The sequence below is a fragment of the Lichenostomus cassidix genome, chromosome 2 (genome assembly GCF_008360975.1).
Source record: "Lichenostomus cassidix isolate B80296 chromosome 2, HeHo_3.0, whole genome shotgun sequence".
In the NCBI taxonomy this organism is placed as follows: domain Eukaryota; kingdom Metazoa; phylum Chordata; class Aves; order Passeriformes; family Meliphagidae; genus Lichenostomus; species Lichenostomus cassidix.
In genome coordinates, this window is record NC_139482.1 from 130,661,331 (window position 1) to 130,685,926 (window position 24,596).

General features: G+C 41.5%; 1 protein-coding gene across 9 annotated transcripts in view; it reads right to left on the reverse strand.

Annotated features, from left to right (window-relative positions):
- Positions 1 to 223: 223 nt before the first annotated feature.
- The window catches only part of RGS22 (regulator of G protein signaling 22), a 67,693-nt gene continuing 43,320 nt past the window's right edge, over positions 224 to 24,596 (reverse strand). For 7 of the 9 annotated variants that reach the window (XM_085053296.1, XM_085053297.1, XM_085053301.1 and 4 more), the window contains 10 exons: positions 23,990 to 24,152; positions 23,217 to 23,375; positions 21,334 to 21,396; positions 13,185 to 13,346; positions 10,100 to 10,279; positions 8,422 to 8,562; positions 4,761 to 4,961; positions 3,009 to 3,111; positions 2,349 to 2,443; positions 224 to 407 (listed from right to left, as the gene is read on the reverse strand). In XM_085053296.1, the coding sequence (XP_084909422.1) occupies positions 2,355 to 2,443; positions 3,009 to 3,111; positions 4,761 to 4,961; positions 8,422 to 8,562; positions 10,100 to 10,279; positions 13,185 to 13,346; positions 21,334 to 21,396; positions 23,217 to 23,375; positions 23,990 to 24,152 (1,261 nt within the window). In that variant the 3' untranslated portion in view covers positions 224 to 407; positions 2,349 to 2,354. Of the gene's footprint in view, positions 408 to 2,348; positions 2,444 to 3,008; positions 3,112 to 4,760; positions 4,962 to 7,291; positions 7,467 to 8,421; positions 8,563 to 10,099; positions 10,280 to 13,184; positions 13,347 to 21,333; positions 21,397 to 23,216; positions 23,376 to 23,989; positions 24,153 to 24,596 lie in introns of those variants that run through there. The other 2 variants (XM_085053304.1, XM_085053305.1) reach the window with 2 other exon arrangements.

Consider the following 24,596-nt stretch of genomic DNA (forward strand, 5'->3'; position numbering starts at 1 on the left):
AGAGCACTGTGTGCCAAAATACACTTCTTCAGGGCTGTCAGTTCAAGGCAGTGTTTTACTTATTCATTAGCTCAAGCACTGGAGAACTGGGCTTGATTATAAGACCTGTAAGACAGAGTCCACCTAGCAGTTTGTGCCATACATAGTTCAGTGGAATCTTAAGGTGATTTGAGCCTCAATGTGTATTATTAAATTATTAACACAAGAGTCAGTCACAATCAGATTGACATGGGACACATTGGAAGATGTTTATTTTCTACCCTTGATCCCATGGTTCTTAATAACCAAGTCATCAACTTTGCTGTAGAACTGTAAGAACAAACCTTGTATGCATATTACATTTGTGTCTCCTGGCCACCTCCACAGAATGTCTCTGCATTCCCTTCCTCAGAGAGATTTTAATGTGCCTGAAAAGGTAACAAAATGTCACTGCTGTGTTCAGCCAGTTGAAATAATCAGAACAGTTCTTCAATAAATGCGTCAACTCAAATTGGTGAAATTAATTTATTGCCAATTAGAATAAATCATTACTGATTCAGGTAGTGGGGGAGAGAGGGAAAGAAAAAAAGAACATTTACACACTTAGAGAAAACACTTTTCCTCCACATTTCCCAGGTTCAAGTTCACTCCAAGCACTTCTCCTCCCCTGCTTCTTATCACCACAGGTTGCACTATGTTCCTTTGGTGAGGCACTGGGAAGCCCCTTCTTCCTGCTCACTATTTTCCTCAGCTGCAGCATCGGTCCTTCACAGGGTGCAGACAATATCTGCTCCACCATAGAGCACCTCCTCCTCCTCCTCCTCAACTTCCTCCTCAGCCTCTTGCTCTTACACCTCCTCCTCTGCCCTTGGGTGTTCCCTCTGTTGTTTATCACTGCTTTTATTCCTTCCTCCACTCTGACTTTCTTTGCTCTTTCTGTTTCCCCAGCGTGCCACTGTGTTGGCTGAGGGATCAGCCTTGTCCTGTGATGGGTCCACTGGTGGCAACTTGGACTGGCTGTCCTCAGCACAGGATAGCCTTTGCCTCCCTCACAGGCCTCCTGCTTCCAGCCTTGCCATTTATCCCCAGTAGATAAGGTGTGACCTGCCCTTTTACAACGTGGAGGGAAGATGCCCCATCAAGAGCACTGATGTCTTGTGTAGCTATCTCACCCTACCAGCAGAGTGGTCAGATCACTATAGGATAATGGCAGGCAAATTTCCTGTGGCGTTAGAGAGAGGGCTACACTGAAGCTGGTGGAAGAATCACTCGGGACCTCAACTTTCTCATTGCATTAGCCTGTACCACAGCCTGATGCCTGGCAGGAATGCAGTTCTCAGGTTTGGAATAACACGGCGGGCCAGAGACCAGGCTGGGCTGGACTGCAGCAAGGGGTACAGGTGCTTTTGTGGGCCCTATGGCCACTGGGCCCAGCTGGCAGTTTCTCAGCCATGGAGAAGGAGCAAAGGCTCTGTGCCAGACTCCCCATAATGATACAGCTCCATGGGGAGCAGAACAGTGGTGCAGAAGGCAAAGATGTATGGAATACAGTCACACCTGAGAGGTACATGAGGTCCTAGGTGGCTGGATTACTTTAACTGCAACTATAGGACATGATAAGAGGGCAGAAAGACAATGTGAGAGAAGACCAAGGAATGCTGCTGTTTTCTCTGAAGTCATTTATAGAAAATGCTGCCACAGCAAAATCATATTCAGACACTAGGAATTTTAGGACTAGTGAGGGCAGGACACCAATTTGCGTAAAACAGCAGTTTTGAGTTTAGAATTAGAAGAGGAAGGAGGAGCAGAGATGGAAGGGAGCAATATTCCAAGTTCTATTAATTTTTCTAAGTCCACCTAATTTCAACATAGGCTTAAAAATACCAAAACAAAACCTCCAGAGGAGTCTTCCTTCTAGGAATTCAAACTTTGAAGCAAAATCTGGTTTTCTGTCTTTATCAGATTTTTTTGCTGTCCCACTTCTTTCTCTCAGTCTAATATTTAATTGGCTTTGGCAGAGATGATCTAGTGCTAGTTCTGTGTCAAGTTCTTGACAGTAACTTCACAGAGTCTGAAATTTCTCCAGTCATCTCACGTTCCTGTTCAAAATATCTTAACTGGAAAGCTTAGATAACCTAATTTCAGAGACTGACATTTTGCAACAAAATTCCATCTGGTCAACATTAGATACACTAACCATGGCTGGAGTGAAAAATAAGCTTGTCTTCACATGGAGGCTGTACAGCTTCAGTTAAACATTATTTGGAATGGGATAACTTGCTCCTAATGAGCATCAGCACTGGCAGCAGGAAAATGGGCTTTTAAGATTTCACATTTCAAAGCACACTTGTTGGCAGTCTGGTACTCACTTCCAGCTACTTGGGAAGTTTCGAGAGTTTACGCTTTGTAGGAATGGTGGCTTTCACTGAACTTTCAGGCTTCAGGGAGGGTATAGACAAGAAATCTGCATATGGAGAAAAAAATTAAAATTATGTGAAACTGAAGGAATTGAATATTACATAGTGCTATTGCTAGCCCAACTGCTAAATGGATATTTTTAATAAATAAGCAGGTCATAATATCCTCAGCAAAGACCTACGAGGATATTCACAGCTGTAACAAGGATGAAGAAACGCCTCTCACATCCACCAAAAGCATACTGACAAACTATGAGAAAGAGGTTTCAGTATCTGCTTGACTGTAAGTTGATGAACCTCAAGAAGCCAGGGAGGTGAAATCTGTATGTGATTGCCATGTCACTGCAGAATGAAGAAATGGCTTTATTGCTCTCTGCAGTAGGACCTGTGCAGTAAAGGCAGTGCTGATACCCTGCAACTTTTACTTTTCCTTTTTTAGAAAATATATCACTCACAAGTACAGCACAGAGAGCAACTCCCCTACAGACAGGAAAAGAGAGGCAAAGGTTTCTGTACATAACTCAAAACAAGAGCAAGCAAAGCCCTTGTACTGAGAGAATTTCACCTGAGCTATAAGCTTGTCCTGCTAAACTATAGAGCTTGGTTAATAACCTGCAGGGAATGATGATGAGGTTTTCTCCAGATCTTCTTGCCTTTTAATGAGTATTCTCTCCTGCTCCAAGGCTTCTATGTACTTGGAATAGGACCAGGAAGCCTGCAAGAACCATTAAAAACCATCAGCTTCCAGGTCATATCACTGTAGCTTCCGATCTATTCCAACAGTAAGATAAAAAACTTGTTCATGTTATCTCCCTATTACTGGATAATTACAAATATTAAGAAGGTTTCTTTTCATTACAATATTGGAATAATGGGGAAAACAGTATTGCTGTAAATAAGTAAATCTCAAAACACCATGATTTAAGCAAGTTTGACTGACATAATGTTTGTATTTATTCTCCATCCCTGGTCTGAGTCTTATTCTCTCTCCTTTCATCTTCAAAAACTAAACAGCAGATCGTTCCCCTCCCAAAATACCATCTGTGCTATCAAGGACTCGATTTTACCTCTGTGCTACACCTTTAGAATATGCCCTTTCACTGAAGGTCTGATAAGCCTCACAGCTCCTTCTGCCTGCCCTCTCCAGCAGAATACTGCTACCACTAGAGGCAGATCAACTGGAGATGCCATCCTTTCCTTTTCTAAGGATAAAATACTGCTTTTAAAGGCAACAACCATAGTTACAATTGCATGTAAATAATAGACTGCTCTCTCAAAACAGTACGAGAACTGCACTTTTATTTGGCCTGGTTTTTATCTTACAGCATTAGAAGTTTGGAGCCAATTTGTCATGTCATCATTCAGTAAGAACTTCTAGCACCTTCCTATAGTAGAAAAGGGCTTGCAGAAGAAAGAAGGAACTGCCCTTTAAAAGGTGATTGTTCATTCTGCCTATTCTTGAGGGGCTTAAGCATATGCCAGAGATACACTGGCTTGCTCAACTCATTTTTTTTAACTGGTATGAACAAAAATAAAAGGGTCCAATCAAGGGATAAGAATGTAAGCTTATCTATGCAGATAAGCTTAGAAACCACAATTCACGCTGTGGTTTCATATTTTGGGGGTATTTCACACTGCCTTTTTCTATGTTCTGCTCTTCGCTAACATAATGCCATGGGTAGAGCTCTGTGGAACATAAGCAGTGGCCAAGTGTGATGCATTCCTGATTGATATGACATATCTAAGATAATGTGGTTGCACAGGTTCCGTGTTATTTTCTGGCAGTGCCAACTCAGCCATGAATGATCCCTTGATACACTCAATGTAGTATGTCTGTTTTTCCCATTTCCCAATAAAATAACTGTTACCTTTTCACTACAGATTTGATGTATAGTCATGAGTTGTTACAGAAGTTCTTAAGTGGTATTTGCTATCAGATTTTCAAATACCTAGATTTCCTAAAGGAGTTCAGCTTCAGTTTTTGACATATCACCAGAACAGGACTCTAGCCTAAACCAAACTCTTTCAGGATATGAATTTCACAAATAATGAAAAGCTTCTTATTCCAGAACTGAACTATTTTTATTCAATTTATCTTTAAATATTCTTTTTTAATCCACACACCATAAGAGCTTAACATTCTGCTAAATGTTAATACTACTCAGAACCTACATTAAAAAAAAAGACAAAAAAAAATCACCTGTAAGGTAGGTAAACTTACAACATCAAACATAATTTTAGAAGAATGAACAGTTATTTAAGAATCATGTGACAACAGTATTCAAAACCAAACTCCCCCCATCCCTTTTCCCAAGATCATTTTATCTCTCTTGAATGACATCTGTAGAAACATGTATTATTTACCTTCCTCCCATTTCCATCTGTAGGTGCTAAAGCTGTTGCTGCTCCTCTCTTCGCATCAAGCCTATCTACCAAAGCACTCCTTGGCAGTTGAGTCAAGGACTCAAGCTGAGTCAAGGGCCCAGGCTTGGACTTAAGTTGAGTCAATGCCTGAAGTTGAGTCAAGTTGATGGGTTTTCTCCCAGCTTCTTTACCCTGCCAGTACTAAAAACTCGTAATTAGATGTGAACAATAGGTACAGAGCTAAAGTAAAAAGCAAAGTCTGAAGAAATAAAATTGTCATTGGAAATGAGATAGTGTCATTTGCAGTAATGTTTTGTAATGCTCAGTTTCATAATGCTTCATGTTGACCATATTAAAAAATAGCAGAAGATACTGGGTTTTTTAAGCATGTCTTTGTTCTAGTTTATGTTTCCTGGCCTCTACACTCCTGCAGACCATCTACCTTTCAGATTCAACACCTGCTTCAAAATATAGCTAGATGACAGGGCAGATCTGCAACAGAATGTATTTTAAGGACAGAGAGGACATTGTGAGCCTTTAATTTAGCCTCAGGTATAAGCATAGAATGTAGGATTTGTTGTGATTAATTCCAGCTTGGTCCAGTAGCTGTGTACTAACTACAGTACACAAGTATGGAAAACTGGCAAGCTGATTTAAAACATTTACAGTGAAGAACAAGGCATTGTAACCCTTGGCAGACTACTCTGGTGATTAACTATTTGTCATTTTCATGTTGTTTTGTTTCACCTTTGCACATTCTGTCTGATGATCCCAAAACTCTTTATAAACATTAATCACTGTTCATATGTGACCTATCATAGTTAACCTCACAACATCTCCAAGCTGAGTAATATAACCCTGCCATGTTCCAAGTGAGAAAGTGAGAAAAAAAGAGAGATCAAATGGTTCCCAAAGTCACTTAGTAAGTGCCTGAAAGATCTAGAAAAGGATCAAACTATCTTGTTTTCTTGCTCCCAAAGTGCCTTTTCCGCCCTCATCATCCCCACTGTGCTATCAACCCATCAACAGTAAAGTGAGTTTTGGGTACAGAACTGCCCAAGCAGTGTGATGCTCATCTTCTCTCCAGAAACACGCTCAGTAACTTCTGTGGCACACTCCGTTGGTGGAACAGGGATGCCAACGCAAACACAGAGGCAGCATGAATACTGCTGCACTGCAGTTTATGTTTGCTGGCTTTCTCAATGAGAATGGTGAATTAAGCCAGGACTTTAAAAATGACTTCTCACAGTAAATTAAGCAGTGTTATAGTGAATGTAAATCCCATGCCGTGACACCACTTACTAGCAAATAAGCTTATTGCTAAGAGAGACGGCAGAAACATGGAAAAGGAAAATAATGTTTATGGCTTTCTTTGCTAAGGTCATGGAAAGAGTAAGTAGAAATATAGTGTGTAAGCTAAAGCTATTTTGTGCAAATGTTGCTATTTCTAAAAGCAAAAAAATCCAAAATCTATTTTGTAGATAAAATGCAATGATGTATACAACCAATTACTAGTACTGGCCTCAAGGCAGTCTGCAAGAAGTGACGAATGTGGCATGTGCATCTAGTAGTTAACAAAGGAACAAGTCCATTGCCAGGATGCCTTTAATAGAATTTGCCCCATAAATAACAAATAGGCACACACAAAAACCATTGAGATAGTCAAATAATACCAAGTTATGCATCATTGCATATGCTCCTTGAAAAACTCCTTGTTGGCCCATTTTTTCCAGTATACTACGTAAAAGCCCAACTCTTCTCTGTTCAGTTCTGAAACTGAGGTGAGCCCAGGTAGATTCAGTGCCCCAGGGACACATTTGTAAAGGAAGGAGAAAGCAAATTCTTCCCCTAGGACTATGATTGCTCTGTTTGACATAAACCCAAAATAGCAACTGATTTGTGGGGTGGAGAGGAGATAAATATAAGAAAAGCTGTTTCTAACCCTTGCCAGAGCTTTCCTCTTGTTCAATGAGCCTGGTGGGGCAGAGGAACATAGTCCTTCTTTTCATTGCCAAAAAATCATCACCTTCCACAAGCCAACAAGTAACCTGCTATTGCTCATGTTAGATGAACCTTATCTCAGAATCCTTCAGGGATACTGAATCATTTGAATAGTTATGTTGTCACCGAGAGGACAGAAATCTCAGGCAAGAGAACACGAACTGGCAAATTATTTAAACCATAACAGAAAGGGAAAAGGATTTCAAAAGTATTTGAAAAATTTATCTGTTCCACCTATTGTTTCAAGAAACTTTAAAAGATAACTGGTTTACTGATTTTTTTTTTTGTGAGAAGAATAGTCTACAAACTGTTCACTGTTTAGAGCTGCATTCTCTGCCTCTTATTTTATAAAATTTCTTACTCTATTTCCCTGCTTAGAAGGATAATTCACTTCTCCCACTTGTTCTCCATAAAAGCTAGGCTTTTGCCCTCCTGCCCAAGATTTGCTCTTTTTCCCTTGATCTTTATCAGAAATCTCATAGACAGGCAACAAACAGATGGAAAAAAGACTGTGAAAAGGCAAAAGTGCATTACTTTGAAATACTGTATTCTTGCACTTTAGTATTGCCAATGGCCTTGGCAGACAAGTGTATATGGAGACAATGTGCTTTGGAGAAAGGAACATGAGTTCTTGGATTTTAGACTTCCCTTGACGTTGGTGTGTGGCCTTGAGTAATGCTTCACTGGTCCTCAGCTTTCATGTGCCTAAAAGAGGATAACAATGTGTACATGTTCTTATGGGCCTATAACTTTATCTGTCCAGATACCTGCGTGGTTCTTATCATGAGTAACATCTCAACACATGTACATGGTATTTAAAATATGTAAAGGTCTTTGTAATGCTACTTATGGTAGTTTGCAAGTCCAGTCATTTCTCTGCCCTTAAAAGAATGTTCTCTCCTCAAAGCTTGCCAAACAATTGTATTTAATAAAAAATAAACTTTTTCAAAGCCTATAATCAATAGAAAAAGAAATCCATTATATTTTAATTTTAAAAATCCAAGAAAAACAATTTTACAAGCAAGCATTCCACTGTAGAGGTCACAGTTCTGTTAATGCACTGGAACTGTCTGGAAGCTCACTGTGAGCAGTCTTACAATTTCATTTTCAAAGCTGAGAAATATTCAAGAAAAGGCAAAGATTATGCAGAGCAATGGCCATACAAATATTTTTTACAATAATGTGCAGGATTTTCAAATGGTCCTTCTGGAAAATAGATACGAAATCAGTTTTGGTTTGGGTTTGGTTTGATTTCAGTTGTGATCCAGAATGTAAATTCTAATATAAGACAATACATCATGAAAGTGTGAACAGGCTGCAGTAGCTCACAGTACACGTGGACTGTACAAAGATTTATTTTTATTAATTCAGCCTTCATTTTTGCTCTTCTCTTGGCACAAAAGGTGACTAAAATACTTTTTTTCCAGTGGTTAATGAAAGGAGTATTCCACTGACTCATCTGCTTCTAGTTAAACATATGTATATGCATTGGCAAAATTGGGAACTAATCATCTTAGGACTGGGTTGCATATAACGCTTGAAATCTAACAAGAATATCTGGTAGCTTTGGATCAGGCTGAGAAAGGGATATTTTAATGTATGTGTCTTTGCTCATGTTATTCAGTTCATCAGCTGTCACTTGAAACTTTATGAGCCTTACCTTTGCTGTTATCCCTTCCTTCTTTCGCATCTTTTCTTCCCTTTTTTTCTCCAAGGCAACTAGAATTTTGTCACTATCCGGATTGCTTTGTAACTTAGAAAATTCTGGCCAAAATTTAAACAGAAGAGCAAAAGTACTCATCTGCGCAGGAAGAAAATAAAGTCAATCTTGACCATATTAAGAAAACAGTTTACTGTAAAATAAAATGCAGAATGAGATAACTATTTTTTCTGAACACAGAGCTTGTTCCTCCCACGTACTTTGTCCTGACATTTCAGCCCAGCTTTTTTCGGCACATGCTTTTCATCAGTGTGTTTATTACTGGTGAGAAATCTTCCTAAACCACAGTTAAAAGGCACTTTCTTTTTTTATATTTCCCTAAACAATTGTTTGCATTAATGAAAACATCCATCACTTTTTACAAGTATTCTTGATAAAATATACACCAGTAGAATTGCTTTTGCACCACTGTTCTGCTCAAGTATTTCAAATATTCAGTTCATTAGGGAGAGGGCTTTCTTCCCCTCCTTAAGAGAAAGGAAATACTTTTTTGCCTCTGGAAAGGCTCTTAAACCACATTACAGATCTATGAGCAAATATTGGATAATTTTTAAATGATATAATCTCTCACAGGGTCGTTTTTGAACTAGAATAAGAAAAACAATTTTAGAAAAGCAAACAGAGGGGCTCAGTGAATTCTGTTGCTGCACGTACTAAGGCTCACATTTTTCAATTTATTTAGATGTTTAATTTGCATTGAGAAACTTGGCTTCAAATGAGCCAAGCATGCTCAGCACCTCACTGCTTCTGGCTCAACAGGCTTGAAAATGACATGTGAGTCACTGTAAGGTTCCAGTCACAGCTTTTTGGCCTAGTTCTTCCTTTGGTTTTGTGCCACATTTCTGGAGTTCACTGGGTTTTACACAGGCTGAAATGGGACATATCTTTCTCTTAGGACCTATATGAACCCTTTTCTCTGACAAATCATTCCTCTTTTGTCATCCAAACACTTTATGGACTCACAGCTGATGTCTAAGGGTGTCAGTGGCAATTTTACAGGAAAAGAAGAGCAGCTACTTTTCTTGTTCTTAGATTATAAGACAGACAAGGCAGTATCAAGGGATAAGAAAATAATAAGTCTGTAGTAAATGTTCAAAAATTGGTGTTCAACCTGATTAATAGAAAGATCAGTGAGAAAATTGTCTACAGCCATTTGATACACACTTTCTGTAATAAAGAAATTAAAGACATTTGGCAAGTTAAGCTGTCTTTGTGCTTTACTCACATCTGCATTTTTCATAAAATATGAAAACCACAAACTTTCTAACTAAAAATTACTTCTCTGACATTAACCAAGTGGCAAAGAACAGGCAGTTAAGAACATAGACAGAATTCGTTTCTACTGCCAGAATTCCTAACATAGACCTGGATAACACCTTTCCACGATCACCTAGCTGTCAGAGACTTTCTTTATTGAGCAGGATATATCTAAAGCCTCTTTTTCATCTCCACCATACATTGAAATATGTCTCATTGAAATATATTACTACAGCACTCTCCTTCAAGCTCAGGCTTATGTGTGGAGTCCTAACTGTCACATAAGCAACAAAGACTGCTCTTAAAATCAGGCACACAGTTTCTAGCCAGACCTATTACAGAGATTTGCCCAGCTTCTTACCTGTGCCTCTCTAAAAATGTAAGGTCCTAGTTCCTTCCTGTGCTCCACAATCTTCTTTGCTTGTTCAGGTGGGATGTCAATCTGCAAAGCTGGGGGTATGGCAGAATTAATAAAGCAGTCAATAATAGCTGTGATCTTTTTCTGAACTATGGCATCACCACAATGAGAATGGCACAAGTCCTGAAAGATGAAAAATAGCATTTTCAGTCAATGGAGACAGACACACACAAGAAACGTTACAGGGGCCCAGTGATCAAAGAGCAACAGTCATACAAAAATAATAATACAATAAATTCCTTCAGTATGCAGGGCAAAATTCTTTTAGTAAATGTGCATGGTCAAAACCATACTTAATACAGGAATGGGGCTTCTGGTTTGCAAATGCAAATACAGAGTAATCATTGCTTTTAAGTGATAATCTCTGCCTGCATGTTCTGATGGAACAGGACAGTTTTTAAGTGCATTACTGGCAAATAGACAGTTCTGAAAAGAGAAACACATCTACAAGTGTGAAATGCACTGATTTTCACAATGGGCCTTCTATGACATGCATAGCTATGGTAATTTACAGATAAAGAAATGCTTTAAGTGCTCCAACAAAAGAGAGGAAATATTTAGAGGGTGAAAGATATTCTAACCAGGAATGTTGTCACAAGAGCGGACAATTTAAGCTACCAGTACAATCTTCCATTTACTGAAATCCTCTGTTTTCACCATTCATTAGGATTTTCTAGGTTCCCAAAACCTCAGGGTTTGAAATAACTGTACAGTATAGAATACAAAACAAAACTGAACTTACAGGAGTGAGATGTCAAAGGAGCACTAGAGTTTTCTGCTTTTTTAATGTGATCCTATTGTTCTTGTAAAACCTGTAATTACTGCGTTCTGACATCCTGACAATGCCACCATTGGATTTTGACATGAAAGAAAAATAATTCAAAGAGTGTCCTTCCAACACTTTGATACATAACTTTCCCTTTATCCATATATATCAAGAAATTTATATAGCACTAGGTGACTATCACATGTATCTACTAGAGACACAATGAGCACTCTAGAGTTTTCAGGAAGAGAGCTCTTTAAATTAAGAATCTGAATTTAGTTTTGGTATAGAAGGCTAGATATTTACTTTACAAAGAAATTAAAACCATGGCTTTTAACCAGAAATGTGGTATGTGAAAGAGTCGGCTTGCTTTATTATGAATACTTTTCATTTTGAAAAGGAAAAAGAAATGGTAACAACTGTAACAAAGAAAGTAAGGCAATGCAAAAACATATTTAATATATCCTAAGAATATATATTATGGCTTCTTTGCTCATCTAGCATAAAAAGCAGAGAGCTGTAGTAAGAGGGAAGACAAACAAGCCATATGATGTGAAGAGAGATGAGACCAAGCATAGATGAACAGATGGAAATGATCCACAGAGTTATGTTTCTTCATATTTGTTTTATAAAAAAATCTTAGTTTTGGATTGTCCCAAGATGTGCCGCCAGCCTGATGGGTTATGGGGAGCGATGCAGTCATTGACTCCTAAAGGGAGTTCTCTCTAAACTGATGGCATGATAGGGCTCAGACAATACAAGTATGCTCTGTGCAGAGTGCTGCCCACGCCTTTGGCAATATTCCTGCAGTTCAGCCTGACCCACAACACTCCTACTAATCAGCCTTTTGCTTCTACAAAGAGCATCAACTGCCAACTGTGACAAATCACATGCATGGAGAAATATGGTCAGATTGTACTTTTTCTTGATAATAAGACAAATAAAATTAACATAAATGCGGGGTGGGGGTGAACAAAAAACAATGAAGGCTTTCCTCAGAGAGCAGTTCTACAAAGAAAAGAGTCTAGACTACAGTCGACATTATTTTGCAGAAAGTTTCCGTGTCCTCCCTAATACAGCAATAAAGAGTCACAAATCTGAACAAACTTCAAATATCTAGAAAAGGATTTATGTCATGGAACACCAGGTGCCTTCATGCCAAGGGTTTTATCTAAGCTAGTCACTCTGTAACCAAGAGAGAGACAGCAGCATCCCAACAGAGCATTTCAGCCAGTGAGTGATTCCTTGCTTGGGGATCAGAGCCTTTGAGAGAAAAAGAGACTGACTCCTGGAAACAGAGAAGCTTCACCTTTTAAAGCAGACACCAAATTTGAATTCATAAAATTAAACAGTGAAAATACACCCACATGCCTGCAGAGGAACTGCAAGTGCTACTGCAGCATCAACTATGTTTACATCCCAGTTTCTGAGCATGTTAGCTAATCTCACGCTCCGTGCCTGCCATGTGCACACAGGCTATGTTCAGGAGCCCAGGAGACGTTCTGCACTCTGGTAGCATTTTGTGTCAGGAATATCCCAGAGGCAAAAGGAATGAGGAACACATGAAAGATCTGTGGTGAGAGATTCAATCCATAGTGTTCCTAAGAGGCTGCAGTGTGATTTAAAGTTTCACTCCAGAGGTTTTCCATTGCGTTTCAACCCACGCAGCAGCAATTTCACAAAACTACATATATTTGGAAGAGAGGTAATCCCTGCTGACCTTTCCCATCACATTTCACTTTGGTCCCAAGCTCAGCTCAAGTCAAATTTGATTCTACAAAGTGCAAGGGAGCTGGGGTCTGCAATGTACATAGAGTTTTCTTTGGTAGGTACCATTTTTACATCTGTAGATTCAACTTAATTTAAAAGTTGTCTCTGATTTTTGAGAAAAATACCAAATTCAGATAGCAGCTATAAAGACAGAATGAACACTTTAACACTTGCATATTTTTTAATGCTCGACAGATGTACACCAAACTCTGGGCGTTAGTGAGTTAGTAGCGTTCCTTTAGAAAATCAGAAGAATGTTAAAGTTTGAAGAAGCAAAAAGAAATACAGGGTTAATGCACTGGAATCAAAAATAGCTACCCTTGAGAAGTGAGGATTTTCCCTGAAGATAAAAACAGTTTAAACAGTGAAAGAGGCTTTACTATGAACAACAGAATGCCTATAGATATTCTTGTTAAAATTCTAATACACAAGAATGGATGCACTTGCTTACAAATTGAATGCTATTCCCTTTGCTCTGTTTTACCACCATACCTTATACTTTTGCACCTCTTGCCAAAAGAGCACTCCATTCCCCAGTAGGTCTCCTTCCAGTGACACAAAGCGTTGAAACAGATTTGATGTCACTGGATCCAACAGTGCTTTACGGAAAGCGATTACTTCATTAGATGAAGAAACACACTTATTGTCCACATGCTGTCAAAAGAAGAAATAGATGCACCAAATAAACTTTGTTTCAAAAAGCAATAAGAAAAGCATTAGTTAGTGTAAACTGTCTGATTCTTATCTTTGCAATGACCCTAACTTTCAGTAGTTTGTGAGTTTATGACATCGATACAATAAAATGTGGCAAGGTTTCATTTCTTCCTTTCCTTTTTTTTTTTCCAGTTTGGTTTGGAGAACATTTTTTGGAAGATGTGATGGGAGAGGAAATTACTGACAATGATTTAGACCATATGACACACTACAAAGTATAGAAACAGCTATTGTTATTGATTACGACAACGGGCTACTTTTCTAGAGAACAGTTTGAGTTTTATGCAAACAAACAACAAAGAAAAAGGAACACACAAACCACATAGCTTAAAATTGTAAAATGCTTCTGACAGGGATCTCATCAACAAAATGAAGTTTGAAATGTGTTGCCATGATCACCAACAGAAGCCAGAGAGTTTGCTCTCTGTGAAATAAAGCTACCAATCGTAAAATAGAATTCCAAGTCATCAGGACATTTTGGAAATCCTCATGCTGCCAAGCACAGAACAGTAGGCAGCCAGGAATGGGTGGAGAAAGAAAGATGGCTTATGCAGGGACAGTTTGTTTGAACTGAAGTTCATGCTGGCCTGCCTTCCTGAACAAACAGTTCTCTTGCTGTTGCTGAGGAGCAAGCCAAACAACCCCCTTTTGTTATCAGATGGATGAATGAAAACCATCTTCTAAAAATGGTTTAAAACTCTTGAAGTCCTGGAGGCGTGGAGTGCTGTTCAATGGTGAGCATGGGACAGAAACATTTCTAGTTGTTGCCAACAGTCCTGGAAATCTAACCTAATCCTAAACTGAAAGGGTTTCTGCAGTTTATCTTGCAAACAAGGGTTATGCTCAGTGTCCTGTTGCAGAGCCTGCCAGGGGTGAGAGCATACCCTGGCGAGAAGGAGGCTGTCTGGAGGGTCCTTTGGTTAAAATAATGCCAGCTCAGTTTAGGGAGTAGGGTCGGATCTTCTCAACTCTTCTCCAATTCTCCAAACATGTTCTATTCCCTGTGACCAGGATTTAGGGAACTTTTGGGAAAAATTATTTCTAAGGCATATTCATGAAGCAAAGAATAAAACATTGTTTCCATCCCTATACCAATATATAAACTCCTTATTTTATGGGTCAATAACCTTGAAGCAGAACATGGAAAATAACCATCTTCCTGACAAACAGACAAAGGGAAAAGTCAGTTAACAGAACCCACATGCACTTAGGATCCCTTTTGTGCTGATGGTTTGCATGGATAATTGTGACCGGGTCTCTAGTTTGATATCAACAGACAATAAAAGTTCAACTGAGCAAATGTACACAACTTGTATGTTGGCGATCACAAAAAGTTCACTGCTCTTCAAGACGAAAAAACTGGCAAACGTCTGATGAAATGTATTATTACAAAGGTTTAAGAAGTTTAAATTTGATATTATCTCAGTTCTGTGAGATTAAAATACAATTCTAAATGAAACAGATACTGTGAGATATGATTAAACCTGCTGTCCTAGGTTGCAATATTGATGTAGTTAAGTATTCTATTACCACCAGCTGTGGGCCATTAGCTGCTATCACCCACTCCGGATGACAGGCAATGGGCCATCCGTTAGCTATTATCAGCTGCTAATGACCCACCCCGCATGACAGGCAATGGGCCATCAGAGACCCACCGTGTGACTCATGGACTTATCTCATCCCATTGTGAGATGCTCTGCCGAGGAGGGAGGAGCCAGGTGTTCCCACCTGGATATAACCTAGCTCTGGAACTGCCTGAGCTAACCCTGTCTACTGGGTTCCCAGAGGACCAGAGCTACTACTGGATCTTCAGCTGGAGACTAGACCTTCACAGGATCACCGCTTCAACTGGACTACTTCAGTTGGACTGCTACTACCACCCTAACAGGGTGTTAGGTTGTATCTGACTTTGTCAGTGCTTTTCCTTGTATTATTTCACTTATTTTTAATTTCAATCTTGACTTGTGATCTCCCACTGGTTTGTTTTCAAACCATCACATATTTTGGCGCCCAACGTGGGGCTCGACCTGGGGAAACTCAAAAAATCATATCACCATGATGCTCAGCCTGTCTATGTGGGTAATGTATCTTACCCTTTATATTTTCCCTCAAATGGGAAACTATCTACCCGTTGCATTGCTCCTGTTGCGACCAGGGAATGGCATGAGAATTGCTGTATTGATTTATTATGCCTATTGCATGGTAACCTGTGAGGCGATGAATACCATTCGGAATATATACTCGACTTTGTCTGCCTGGCCTAACCTGAGCTGCTTCGTCTGAGACCTACTCAGCAATCGCACCCACCCTCTGGGGCTAGGAGGAGAGAGTAGTTTCTTCCAGCATTTCAGGCCAGGCACAGCCATCTTTGATAACATTGAGTTCTCTCTGGATGCTAAGGATGGCATAATCTTCCTGTTAGTTCTGTTTTCTTTCTTCTCTGCGACCAGCACAGTGTACCTCATGCTGAGAAACAGAACAATACTTGGTGTTGTACAGCGTCTTCTCGAAGAGGAGAAGAAAAGAAACAAGTCAGCAAGCACCACATCCACGGAAACTGCCACCAAGAGGAAAGGAACCAAACGAGCAGTCAATGTGTCAACACAGACCATTGCCGAATCAGAACAGCCAAAGCCAGTAGCGGTTGCCCCTGTCCAGAAAAAGAAATCCAAGAGCAAGTCAGTCCGCACAGCGACTGATGAGGATGCGGCAGGACCATCTCACCAAGCAGAAGAGACAGAGCCGGAGATCATCACTCGCTCTCTATCCCTGGGGGAGCTGCGTGACCTACGGAGGGAATTCACCCGGCAGGCAAATGAGTCCATCTTGACCTGGCTGCTCCGTATCTGGGACGCTGCAGCTAACGACACTATTCTGGATAGAAGTGAGGCCAGACAACTGAGATCCCTGTCTCAAGATGTGGTCATTGACCAGGGGATTGGGAAAACCCAAGAAACTCTCAGCCTCTGGCGGCGATTGCTGCTGAGTGTACGGGACAGATACCTGTGCAAAGAAGACCTCCAGATGCACCAAAGGAAATGGAACACAATAGAACAAGGTATCCGATGCCTGAGGGAATTGGCCGTGCTAGAGATCATTTTCTCAGACAACGAGAGATTCCCCAAGAGCCCAGATAATGTCCGGTGCACTTCACAAATGTGGCTAAGATTCGCACGGCTCGGACCAGAGATATACTCTCGTTACCTGGCAACATTGCAGTGGAGGGAAGGTGAAGACCAGGTGGGCGTGTTAGCAAACAAACTGAAAATTTATGAGGACACTGTCACTGCCCCACTACGCACCCAGGTCTCATCGGTAGAAACAAACCTGGCCGAGCAAGTCCGGAGATTGATTGAAGAGAGCCATCAGAAACTAAAGAAAGAGCTCACAGAAAGATTTTTCCATGCCACACCAAAACCAACCCGAGTCTCTGCCATCAGGAGCAGACGTACTCCAGTCAGGGAAAGAAAACAAACTCCACGACGTGACCTCTGGTTTTTCCTTCAAGAGCATGGGGAAGACATGAGGAAGTGGGATAGGAAACCCACCTCCACCTTAGCAGCCCGGGTACGTGAATTGAAAAAAGAAACATCCACTTCAGGAAGCTCATCTAAGTACAACACTACCCCAGTCTCTTGTGGACAGAACTCCAAACAGAATGAAAATGATAATATGACTAATCCTCTTGAAAAAACCTCAGGAACACATTTACAGGAGAAGAACATCGTGCACCAAAAACAGGATTAGAGGAACCCTGCCTCTAGCCAGGTAGAAGAAAAGGATAATCGAATCTATTGGACTGTGTGAATCCAATAGCCTGGCACGTCTGACCCACAAAGATACACGGCTTTAGTTGACACCGGCGCTCAGTGCACCCTGATGCCATCCAGGTATGTGGGGACCGAATCCATTTCTATTTCCGGGGTGACAGGAGGATCCCAGCAGCTGACTGTACTAGAAGCTGAAGTGAGTTTAACTGAGAATGAGTGGCAGAAACACCCCATTGTGACTGATCCAGACGCCCCATGCATCCTCGGCATCGATTATCTCAGGAGTGGATATTTCAAAGACCCGAAGGGACATCGCTAGGCTTTTGAGATAGCAGCCGTAGAGACAGAAGACATAAGACAACTGAATACCCTGCCTGGTCTCTCAGATAACCCGTCTGCTGTAAGACTACTAAGAATTGAAAAACAGCGAGTACCAATTGCTACAGCAACAGTGCACCGCCAGCAATACCGCACTGACAGAGACTCTGTGGCCCCCATCCATAAGATGATTCGAGATCTAGAGAGCCAAGGAGTAGTCAGTAAAGCTCACTCACCCTTTAACAGCCCTATATGGCCGGTGCGTAAGTCCAGTGAAGAATAGAGACTGACGGTAGATTACCGTGGCCTGAATGAAGTCACACCACCACTGAGTGCTGCTGTACCAGACATGTTGAAACTTCAGTACGAGCTGGAATCCAAGGCAGCAAAGTGGTATGCAACCATCGACATTGCCAATGCCTTTTTCTCCATTCCTCTGGCAGCAGAGTGCAGGCCTCAGTTTACTTTCACCTAGAGAGGTGTGCAGTACACGTGAAACCGACTGCCCCAGGGGTGGAAGCACAGTCCCACCATCTGCCATGGACTGATCCAGGCTGCACTAGAAAAGGGTGAGGCTCCAGAACATCTGCAATATATTGATGACATCATTGTGTGGGGGGACACAGCAACGAAAGTATTTGAGAAAGGAGAGAAAATCATCAGAATTCTCCTGGAGGCCGGTTTTGCCATCAAGAAGAGCAAAGTCAAGGAGCCTGCCCGAGAGATCCAGTTCCTGGGAGTAAAGTGGCAAGATAGACGGCGTCAGATTCCTTCTGAAGTCATCAATAAGATCATCGCGATGTCTCCACCAACCAACAAGAAAGAGACACAAGCTTTCCTAGGCGCCATAGGCTTTTAGAAAATGCACATCCCTGAGTACAGCCAGATCGTGAGTCCTCTCTACCTCATAACCCGCAAGAAGAACGATTTCCACTAGAACCCTGAACAGCAGCAAGCCTTCACCCAGATCAAACAGGAGATTGCTCATGCGGTAGCCCTGGGACCAGTCAGGACAAGACCAGAAGTAAAGAATGTGCTTTACTCTGCAGCCGGGAGCCATGGTCTGTCCTGGAGCCTTTGGCAGAAGGTGCCTGGCGAGACCCGAGGTCGACCACTGGGATTCTAGAGTCGAAGTTACAGAGAGTCTGAAGTCAACTACACTCCCACCGAGAAAGAAATCTTAGCAGCTTACGAAGGAGTCCAAGCCGCCTCAGAGGTGATCGGCACAGAAACACAACTTCTCCTTGCACCCCGATTGCCAGTGCTAGAGTAGATGTTCAAGGGAAAAGTTCCCTCTACTCACCATGCCACTGATGCCACGTGGAGCAAATAGATTGCCCTCATCACGCAGCGCGCCCGTATTGGAAACCCGAATCGCCCTGAAATTCTAGAAATTATAACAAACTAGCCTGAAGGTGAGACTTTTAAATTATCTTCAGAAGAAGCAGAGGAGCAAGTAGCACGTGCCGAAGAAGCACCCCCGTATAACGAGCTGCCGGAGAGTGAAAGACGCTATGCCCTCTTCACCGATGGTTCCTGCCGAATTGTAGGCGCAGATCGAAAATGAAAAGCTGCAGTATGGAGCCCCACACGACAAGCTGTACAGGCTACCGAGGGACAAGGTGGATCGAGTCAGGTTACAGAGCTTAAAGCCATCCAGCTGGCTTTGAATATTGCTGAACGAGAGAAATGGCCAAAGCTCTATCTCTACACCGACTCCTAGATGGTAGCCAATGCACTGTGGGGATGGTTAGATCGCTGGAGAAAGGCTAACTAGCAGCGCAGAGGAAAACCCATCTGGGCCGCTAAGATTTGGCAGGACATCGCCGCCCGGGCAGAAAAGCTGACTGTGAAAGTTCGACATGTGGATGCACATGTACCCAAGAGTCGGGCTAATAAAGAGCATCGTAACAACGAGCAGGTAGACCGAGCTGCCAAGGTGGAAGTGTCACAGGTAGATCTAGACTGGCAACACAAAAGAGAATTATTTCTAGCTCGTTAGGCCCATGATGCCTCTGGTCATCAAGAGAGAGATGCGACATACAGGTGGGCTCGTGACCGAGGGGTGGACTTGACCATAGACAACATCTCACAGGTCATCCACAGCTGTGAGACTTGCGCTGCAATCAAACAAGCCAAGCAGGTAAAGCCTCTGTGGTACGGTGGACGATGGTCAAAATACAAGTATGGGGAAGTATGGCAAGTTGACTACATCACACTTCCCCAAACCCGCCAAAGAAAGCGCTACGTACTGACCATGGTAGAAGCAACCACGGGATGGTTAAAAACCTACCCTGTGCCTCATGCTACTGCCCGGAACACCATCTTGGGTCTGGAAAAGCAAGTCCTGTAGAAACATGGTACCCCTGAGAGAATCGAGTCTGACAATGAAACCCATTTCAAGAATAGCCTCATAAGCACCTGGGCTAGAGAGCACGGAATTGAATAGATATACCACATCCCCTATCATGCACCAGCTGCCGGGAAAGTTGAACGGTGCAATGAACTACTGAAAACAACTTTGAAAGCACTTGGCGGGGGAACCTTCAAAAATTAAGAACTGAACTTAACAAAGGCCACCTAGATGATTAACACAAAGAGTTCTATCAATCGAGCCAGTCCTGCCGAGTCCGAACCTTTGCACACAGTAGATAGAGATAAAGTCCCTGTAATACACGTAAAAGGTTTTTTAAAAAAGACTGTTTAGATTAGTCCCACCTCAGGCAAAGGCAAGCCCATCCGTGGAGTTGTTTTTGCCCAAGAACCTAGTTATACTTGGTGGGTGATGCAGGCAGATGGAAAAACCCGTTGTGTCCCACAAAGAGACCTTATCTTAAGTGAGAACTGTGTAGATAGTAATAGAATAAGGGGTGGATAATGTCCTAGGTTGCAATATTGATGTAGTTAAGTATTCTATTACCACCAGCTGTGGGCCATTAGCTGCTATCACCCACTCCGGATGACAGGCAATGGGCCATCCGTTAGCTATTATCAGTTGCTAATGACCCACCCCGCATGACAGGCAATGGGCCATCAGGGACCCACCGTGTGACTCATGGACTTATCTCATCCCATTGTGAGATGCTCTGCCGAGGAGGGAGGAGCCAGGTGTTCCCACCTGGATATAACCTAGCTCTGGAACTGCCTGAGCTAACCCTGTCTACTGGGTTCCCAGAGGACCAGAGCTACTACTGGATCTTCAGCTAGAAACTAGACCTTCACAGAATCACCGCTTCAACTAGACTACTTCAGTTGGACTGCTACTACCACCCTAACAGGGTGTTAGGTTGTATCTGACTTTGTCAGTGCTTTTCCTTGTATTATTTCACTTATTTTTAATTTCAATCTTGACTTGTGATCTCCCACTGGTTTGTTTTCAAACCATCACACCTGCCCACTCCACTGCATATTTCACATTCCCTTTTGTGTCTGCACGTAATCCACTTGCAATAATAAATAAACTACCAGATGCTGGAATGAACAGCTTGTCCAAATAAGTCCACTGCATGCAAAATACAGATAAATGTGAATTAAAGGTACAATATCAGTTTGAGGAGTGTTAATAGTGCTCCAAAGCCCTGACAAGAGACCTTTATTGTCAAGTATGACCTCTCCAGACAGAAACAGGGGAGAAATTTACCATGCACATCCAGCAGGGAGCTAAATTCAGGAGTAATGTGAGTAATCAGTCCATTGTAACCAGAACAATCATGATTGCTTTTAACAGCATTACATTTGGGTCTCACACTGTCAACAGGGAAATTGTGAAGAATATGCAAGGTCCAACAGAAAAAGACCATGGAACTGCAGACACAAGAGACACAGTAAATTGCACTTGCCTTCCACATCCCAGTTCTCTTTTGCTGGTCTTTGCATGAAAAATCTTCAGTTATGTCCTTTACCTATGGTTGAACAAAAGATTATTATTTTATTTTTTAAATACTCTTGTTTCTTGTTCAGCCCTCTAATGATGAAGATTATTCATCTACAGTGGTAGAATAGGTCATATGTCTTCCTATGGATTTTATGTCTGAAACCTGTGGACCCACACAACATGCTGTCCCTTCTTCAGCAATAAATGAGCACCTGCTCATTAAAACTGAGGAATTAGAGATGACAAGAGGCAACAGCAGTCAAGCTGTGCACTCCACTGGTTTACTTTACCCATAATGTTCTGAGGCAACACTTATGTGAGGAATAAATTTTGGGGTTGATTTTTTTTTTTTTTTTAGTATGAGATGTTTTTAGTTCCTTTGGACAGCTGTATCAGGAATACAGACTTGATCCTGCAACTTCTTTGTAGCAAAATAACACCTCAAATCAAGGGCAGGTTTTCTGAATAAGGACTACATAGCAAGCCCACACTGTTTTGTCACTGTGAAATATGAAGCCAGTGGAGAATGTCATCTGGTTTCACTTCTTCTAAAATACTTTCTTCAAAGAACCTTTTCATCCTCTGAATGTTCAATAACAGAAAAGAGCAGTCAGACATAAATGGAGTTAGGAAAAGACTAAAAGCTCATTAGAAGTATGTATTTCCTGTAAACTGTTTATTTGAGTTGAATACAGCATTTTCTAAACTACTTGGGCTAATCTCCCTGCCAGCACAGTGCAGCAGGTGCAAAAGGAGGCATGAGTTAGCTTCCTGACCTGGAAGCAGCTTAGTCTCATTGCTTGGTCTTGCGCCAGTGCTTGAAAAGGAGGCAGAATTCAGCTAAAAATGGCAAAGGCTTAGGATTTTTTTATTGAATTAAGATAATAATTATTAAAATTACAATTTCTCTTATCAGAACCTATACTTTTCAAATTGCTTAGTGCTCTGAATCAATGGAGGGGACTCAGTGCACTTCTGACAACACTTCTGACAATCTTCTTGATGTTATAAAGATGATAGAAAACAAGTTTTATTAATCAATGCAGTTGCATATGTGTCTGCTTGGTGGAACTGTGAAGTTTCCTTCTGCTAGGACACTCACATGTCAGAGCTGTTGTGGAAGTGCAAAACACCAAGTCTCTTTCCATCTGTCACCAGCAGGATGATCCCCTTATACAGACCACAGCCACACAGGCACTCATAAAAGGCAGATGTTAGCTCTGCCCATTCCTCAGTCTTTCTAATGAACCAGCAGGAGTGAAAGGCTCCTCACTACCAGTTTTTTGGCAACTTTCTGAAATAACCAATTGGAACAAGGCTTGTAGCAGTTAACCTCCCCACTCAGCAGAATGTCACAAGTCCTGAAGTCATTTCTACAGACATTGCAGCTCCAGATGGGAGAATGCAGACAGCACAAGAGAAAGAATTACGGCATGGGAAGCCCACTCATTTGCTTGTGTTCTGGTCCCCTTAGGCAAATCCTTTACACGAAGCAGTATTTCTTCAGTGGGCAACTGCATGGCTAAGGCAAAAGGGCATTCAAATAGTGTAGCACTACAGCAAAGATTAGTTCACTCTCCTGGCAGCCTGGATGGCAGCACAGCTAACACCAGCTCCTTCAGATTTAGGATCTAACAATAATACTGTCAGCTAAGCTCAGCCTTCAGATGAACTGCCTTTACACTTATCAAGATGAATGTTTCAACCTGTACATACTACAGCATCTATTTCAATGTAAACTGAAAGTAAGTTGTGGGCTGCTTTTCCTCTGAACCTTTTTATCCCAATGGCAAATTATCAGCCAAACAAAAAACAATGCCTGTCTGTGTTGCTGTTGTTAAAAATTACCTTTGCTCGTCCCTCCGCCCCATGGTGTTCATCTGCCAGGAACAATGGCAGCCATTGTTTTTCTAATCTCTTCTGGACACATTGCTGAACTTCGAGCAGAACCGCTGCTGAAAGTTGATCATGAAGGATTTGTCCTCTTCCTCCACCTGAATGCATTAGCTAAGCAATCCAAATACAATAACAGATGACATAAACCTTGGTGTATACCAAAAGTCCTTTATCTCTCTACATCCTTGATTTAGCAAAGCATGAGCTTAACTGTAAGCAAAGCACTTAATGCATGCTTACCCAAGGCTCACATGTACTTTTCATAAAAGGGAACAGATTATATTTGTCCCTACCTATAATAGGATACAGACTCCAGCAAATAATACCCCAGCTTGACCAAGTAAATTGCCTAAGTATCAAGATATAACAGAGTACCCCAGCTCAGACTTGCTGTCTGTGGCTTTGCTGGCATACTAAAACAGAAAGCTGGAACAAGTCACTGTGCCTGAAAGTCATTTTTACACTTTTTCTGAGCTGTCTTGTGCATGCTCTGGCCATGGCCTGAGATCACAGTTTAAGAGAGATGTTCTGTAAGGGGTAGGGGGGAAAAGCCTAAGGTGGAATGAAGGGACCCATACAATCAGAACAGAACAAGATTTCTGGCCAAAAATATAAGTAAGATTTGAGGAGATAGGTTGGGGAAAAGCTAGAGCAAAGCTGCTTGTGGATTTTTATCTGTTACATTCACAGTAATTGCTCTTCATGAATGGTTTTGTAACTGCTACCTTTTCTTGTTGTTCTCTGGTAGCTGGGCTGTTGGGTCCAAAGAAGTATTTGTCGTTTAAGTACTTTTTTTTAATGTCCTTAGATTTTTCATCACTTTTTTCTTTATCCTTGGGAAGCATCTTTCTGAACTCTTCAATGTCTAGCCAGCACATGAGATCCATGCTACAAACAAATTTAAACAGAAGGCTATTTCAATATCGAGTTAATTTCATCAACATTCTAGGGAGTTATTAGTTTAACCACAAGCCACCAAAGTATTCAAGAGCCAAATACCAGGTCAGATTGGGCTGGAATTTTATGTCGTTTTTTCTTTGCTAGTATCATCTGCTGAGACCATGGCACTTCCTGAACATACAGATCAAACATACATCTTAAAGATCTCACTTGGGGTGCCATATGGGGTATCCTGAAAGGAGTAACCTCCTCAATATGCCACTGCTAAATCCAGCAGGGACTGTGAACCAGAACCATAGTGCAGTGCTCACAGAGAGAATGAAAAATGACACAGATGAGAATTCAAACCAGTATTGAGGCTGCGAGCCACTGAGATGAGTTGACACCTCCTGTACTGCTTCCTTGTTATATTGCCCGAGAAAGGAACAGGGA